The 5,712-nt window shown below is 51.9% G+C and overlaps 1 protein-coding gene across 1 annotated transcript; it reads left to right on the forward strand.

Moving 5' to 3' along the window:
- The first annotated feature begins 247 nt into the window (after nt 1–247).
- On the forward strand, nt 248–4,272 carry HMGN2 (high mobility group nucleosomal binding domain 2). The gene is made up of 6 exons (XM_027661407.1): nt 248–644; nt 1,387–1,431; nt 1,810–1,839; nt 2,494–2,544; nt 2,835–2,930; nt 3,339–4,272. Exons 1-6 carry the CDS (start codon nt 630–632, stop codon nt 3,372–3,374), a joined length of 273 nt encoding a protein of 90 aa, XP_027517208.1. The 5' UTR covers nt 248–629; the 3' UTR covers nt 3,375–4,272.
- The last annotated feature ends 1,440 nt before the right edge of the window (nt 4,273–5,712 follow it).

The raw sequence follows: 5,712 nt of genomic DNA on the forward strand, positions 1-5,712 counted from the left end.
TTTTTACATTTTTACATCCCTAATTTTTACCTTTTTTTTTCCCCCATTTTTAATTTGCTTTCCCTCCCTCCCCCTCACGTCGTTTCCCCCCCCCCCCCCCCCCCCGGGGTTCCCCCCCCCCCCCCCCCCCCCGGGGGGGGGGGGGGGGGGGGGGGGGGGGCCCGCGCCCGGCCCCCCCCCCCCTCCCCCACCCCTTCCCCCCCCCCCCCCCTCCCCGCCTTTGGCCCCACCCCACGTGACCCGCGCGGGCCAATGGGCGCGCGGGGCGGCGGGGATCCGGCTGGAACCGGTTGGGCCGCGTCCGGCTCTATATAAAACTTTATAAACACCCGATTCCAATTAGTGGGGTCGGGGGAACACCCAGCGCAGCGCGAGCCCCGCAAACCTACGGGGTGCAGCCCCCCCCTTCCTCCTCCTTCTCCTCCTCCTTCCCCCTGCCCCGCGCGCACCGAGCTGCCAACCCGCCGGCACCGCTTCACCCCGCACAGCGCGCCCGGCTCTCTCTCTCTCTCTCTCTCCCCCCCCACCTTCCCCCTCCCTCCCTCCGCCGCCTCCCTCCGCCCCCTCACGCCGCCCAGCGCGCTCCGCTCTCCCTCACACACTCACACCACACGCACACACACGGAGCCATGCCGAAGAGAAAGGTACGTGGAGCTGCCGCCCTCTCCCTTCTCCTCTTCCCCGGTGTCCTTTTCCCCCCCCCCCCCCCCCCCTTCCCCCCGCCCCCCCCCCCCCCCCCCCCCCGTGTCCCTCCCCCCTCCCCCCCCCCCCCCCTCGCGGCGCCGCCTGTGGGAGGGGGGGGGGCGGGACTACGCGCTTAAAACAACCCCCCTCCCCCCGGCTTTCCTCCCCTCCCGTTCGGGGCGGTAACGGCGGCGCGAGGCCTCGGCGGGGCCCGTTCCCCGGGGAGGGGGCCCCGCGGAAGGGCGGGAGGGGCCCCGGTGGGTCCCCGCCGGTCCGAACCGGTTGGTTTTGGCGGGAGGTCGGTGTGAGGGGAAGGGGGGTGGGGAGGAGGGGAGGGGAGCGCCGGTGTGGGGCGGGAAAGGGCGGGAAGCGGCGGCGGAGCTTTGCCGCCAAAACGGCGGGGGCGGGAGGGGAGGGGGGGGGGGGGGGAGGCCCTGAGGGGACATTGACCATCCCCACACACACACAGAGACACAGACACGGCCCCGGCAGCGCCCGCCCCGCTCGGGGTGGGCCGGTGTGGGGTTGTGCTCCGCGATCCCCCGCCCTGGCCCCGCGGGGAGGGGCTGCCACCGTAGCGATGGTGCCGTGGGGATGCTCCCCCTTGGGGCGTTTTTTCGGGGTTAGAATAGCGGCTGGTGACTGAGCGTGTGTGCTTCCCCCCACCCCCCCATCACCTGTCCCTACAACCTGTGTCCCCAGGCTGAAGGAGAGACCAAGGGCGATAAGGCCAAAGTTAAGGATGAGGTAAGAACTTCGGTGTTTTGGGAAAGTTGGATCATCAAGTGTTCCCGTTGGAAGATGGGGTTTAACTTCATCAGAATATCTGGGGAGCCGGGGGGGGGGGGGAGGGAGGGTTGGTCTGAATCGATTCTGACTTTTCAAAGTCTTAAGTGTCTTTTAATCGTGAAAAATCAACTTTTAACCATGAAAATTCTACTTGAATATCGTCAGCTATTAGTGATTTCAATGACATAACCTTGTGTTTCTTGAGAACTGGGGGAAAAAAGGGAGCTGAAAACCTAATTTCTGGCGGTTTTACTACTTTGAAGTCAGAGTTACTTATGAGTTTTCGAGAGTTCATGTTCTGTGGCATTAAACTCAATCATTTTCCTCTTTCAACAGCCACAGCGGAGATCAGCGAGGTTATCTGCTGTGAGTACCCTCTTGCTGGGCAGAGATGTCACAACACTTGGTATTTTTACAACTGACCATTAGTTGTGTAAATGTGTCAGAGCTGTAGGTACTCTGGAGACCTGTTGTTAGCTGGGAGTAAGTAACTGGCTTAAGGAACTGCCCCATTGTGTGGTGTTATGGGAGTGGTAAAATAATTGACAAATCAAGTAACTGCTTTGATTTTAAATGTTTTGGCTTGCTTTCCTGAAACTGAACTGTTTAGCCCTGAATGTTTCAAAAATGCAGTTTGTTTCTCTTTAAAATAATTTCAGTAAATAAGATGAATAAGTCATTTTAAGAAAAGTCCCTGGAGCGGGACTTGTCACAAGGACATGTAGTGACAGGACGAGGGGGAATGGCCTTAAACTGAAGCAGGGCAGGGTTAGATGGGATATTGGGAAGAAACTCTTCCCTGTGAGGGTGGTGAGGCCCTGGCACAGGTTGCCCAGAAAAGCTGTGGCTGCCCCATCCCTGGAAGTGTCCAAGGCCAGGTTGGACGGGGCTTGGAGCAACCTGGGCTGGTGGAAGGTGTCCCTGCCCTTGGCAGGGGGGTGGAACAGGATGATCTTTAAGGTCAGTTCCGACCCAAACCATTGCATGATTCTCTAACACAAGGTTTTCCCTCCCTTGCAGAAACCTGCTCCTCCAAAGCCAGAGCCCAAACCTAAAAAGGCAGCTCCAAAGGTGAGTTGTGTCAGTGCTGTTTCGAGAGCTAAATGGGTTGTGAGCTTTAGCTTTGATTGGCAACAACTAATTGTTGCCAATTGACTAGATTGACCCGTGCTGTCACTTCATTAAGTGGCACTGGGGACTTCCAGATTTTACAGAATTTGTGTTAAAGATACCGAAGTGAAGACTCTTCCCAGTGGTTGTCAGTCCCTTGGACACACAGACATTGTTGTTGTGCTGTGTCCTTTGGGGCCAACACCCAGCTGTTGGTAACTGAGAGCAGAAATACCACCTTGCCTTCACAGAAGAGCGAGAAGGTGCCCAAGGGGAAGAAAGGAAAAGCTGATGCTTGCAAGGAGGGAAACAACCCTGCAGAAAACGGAGATGCCAAAACAGACCAGGTATCACAGCACCCTGCCTTACATCAGGATTCACTCCTTTCCCTCTCAAACAGGGGCAGGTCTTGGCTTGTGCTAACGAAGAGGAACTGTTGCTTATTCACACCCATTGCTTATGACACTTACAGACACATCCACACACGTGGCAGGTGTTGGTAAAGAGTTAAAGTTGTCTGTTTGCCAGGTGCTGTTGCCAGTTACTGTTCTGGCTCTGTAAAGTTTGCACCTACAAAGCAACTTGAGTTGTCTTTTATGGTACCTCAGATACTAGATTTACTACTATTAAAAATTATTTTTTATTTAAAATCAGAGCACTGCAGCCCAAAGAACACTTGGCTCTGCTCAGGGATTTGTTATTTAGAAAAATGAGTTTCTGTTTATGTGTTGACTTTCTCCCCTTTTTCTTTCCAGGCACAGAAAGCCGAAGGTGCTGGTGAAGCCAAGTAAAAACGTGTGAATTTTTGATAACTGTGTACTTCTGGTGACTGTACAGTTTGAAATACTATTTTTTATCAAGTTTTATAACAATGCAGAATTTTGGTTTACTTTTTTTTAAGCTATGTTGTTAGCACACAGACCGCTTCGTTGTTGTGTTTTGGGGGAGAGGGTGGGTGGGTGGGTGGGTGGGGGGGCAGTGGGGGCAAATGTCATTTAGTCTATTTCTCAAAACCTAAATTTTAATAAGAAAAAGCTTTTTCCAGTCCCCCCAGTTTTTTTGGAAGAGAAGGGCCCTTCCTGAAGGGATGGGGAAGGGGATTCCTGATGCTGCGTGTCAGTCGAGTCCAAGTGAGCATCAAAGCTCCCAAGGTGCCGTTTGCCCACTCCAAAACCCAACGCCACCAGTTTTCCTTTGGTGTCTCCCCTGTTTTACCCAGAGCCTGTCACCCCAAAACACCCCAAAACACGGCGTTTTTGGGACGTGCCACACTCAATCCACTGTCAGGTGATCCGGATTTCCCGGTGGCTTAATTTGGGATACACCGGCTCAGAAACGGAGCTGCGCTTCCTCTTTTCCATTGTGGATCTTCAGAATAACACAAACCTGCCTTTAAATTCTGTTCTGCTGTAAAAAGTCAGGGTCGGTGTGTGCAGAGTTGTCAAACAACCCGCTGGTGTGAACGTGTCCACCCTCACTCTAAAAGTATTTTCCCCTCCACAAGTGTGAGCTGAAGATTCCTAAACGGTTCCATAGCAACTTTTCCGTGTCACCAAGTCCACAAAGGGAGGGGAGTTTGACAGTTGTTGTAAAATGTTGCAGATTGTAGCCCATGTCCTGCCTAAATTGCCATGATTGTTCATGAAAAGTACCTTTAATAAAGCTGGATACGGTTTGGCTTGGACTGTTCTTAATGCTTTCTGATTTCTCTTGCCTTTATTTCATCTCAGGTCGTTTAAGGACTGGCTGTGTGCGTGCCTGTGTTTATTTTGTCATTCAGATAATTAGCTCAGTCTTAGTGTACAGCTGCAAAGTGGGATTTCCTTACCCAAAAGCAAGGTTTCCTTAACTAAAAAAACTAGGTTGCTGCAGGATGTGTTGAAACTTCAGCTTACTGGGAAGGCCTAAAATGAAGCATGTAAGTGAATCTACTGAGATAAATTATCCTCTTTATTGTCAAAAAAAAAAAAATGGTACTGTATAAAACAGGATTACAGTTGCTGCAGAGAAAAGCAAATTCTGGTGAGATTTTCTTGGGAGTGAAAGCAGAACTGGCTCCATAAAACCGATGATGTGTTACATTTCTGCACTTAAATTTGAATATTGTTGCTCCTGCTAATGGAATCCAGACCTGGCTGTGGTAGTGACTAAGCAGGGGACGAGATCTGTTGAGTAAAAATGCATCATTTTTATAGTTGCTGCTTGGACTCCAGAGCAGAGCCAAGCCCAAACCCCCTGTGTAAACGTCTCCTTCAGTGACTGTCAGATGGAATATTTTTTCCAGCTCTGCTTGGCCTTGCCTGGGATTTCAGTGTCTGTTTGTGATTAAGTTCAGTGACCTGTTTCAACCTGTGCTGATTTCGGAGGCATTCCAGTGAAAACGAGCAGGGCAGAGTTCCACATCCAGAGGTTTTCGGTGTCAGGAGTGCTGGGAAGTGTTCTGGAGCTGCTGCACCCACAGGGGAGCAGTGAGATGTGCTAATGTGAACTGCTCCATCTTGTGTCCCTGGAGCTGGTAATGTCACATTCGCCCTAGCAAATAGAAATAATGATGAATAATCCTGTTTAATAGTCTTTAATAAACCCCACCCAGAAGCAGCAGCTTAGAAACAGCTCCTGACCAGTGGCTCGCTCAGGCAGCCAAGCAGTGGGATGTGGCTGCTGGAAGGCTGTGGCTTCCCAGCAGTGGGAGCAGGGAGAGGAGGTTGGTGGTTGTCCAGGGTGTTCTCCAAGAGAGGAGCCCTGTGTGGGGTTGAGGTGTTGGGAAAAGCGGGAAGCGAGTCCAGAAGTGACCAGAATGGCTGTTGGGGTTCTGTGACATCTCTCTGGTGCCTTGCTCCCATCATAGGGATGGTGGGAGGTGTGAACTTGGGATTTCCCAATGAATCCCAACTTTCCAAGTACCAGAGGGGATGAGTCTTGAAGCCTGTGGAATATTCTGGGACTTGGGCACAGCCTGGGTGACACCATAAGCACTGTCTGGGTGGTGAAATTGGGATTTCACTGATAATGTAATCACATTAAAATAACAATATTGTATCTTTAAACCTGCAAGTTTGAAATAGCCTGCCTTGCTTTTGTAGAGATTTACCTTGTTGGGTATCTACAAAGAGAACAAGCACTTCCAAA

This window comes from Corapipo altera, unplaced genomic scaffold (genome assembly GCF_003945725.1).
Source record: "Corapipo altera isolate COAL_440 unplaced genomic scaffold, ASM394572v1 201, whole genome shotgun sequence".
Lineage (NCBI taxonomy): Eukaryota > Metazoa > Chordata > Aves > Passeriformes > Pipridae > Corapipo > Corapipo altera.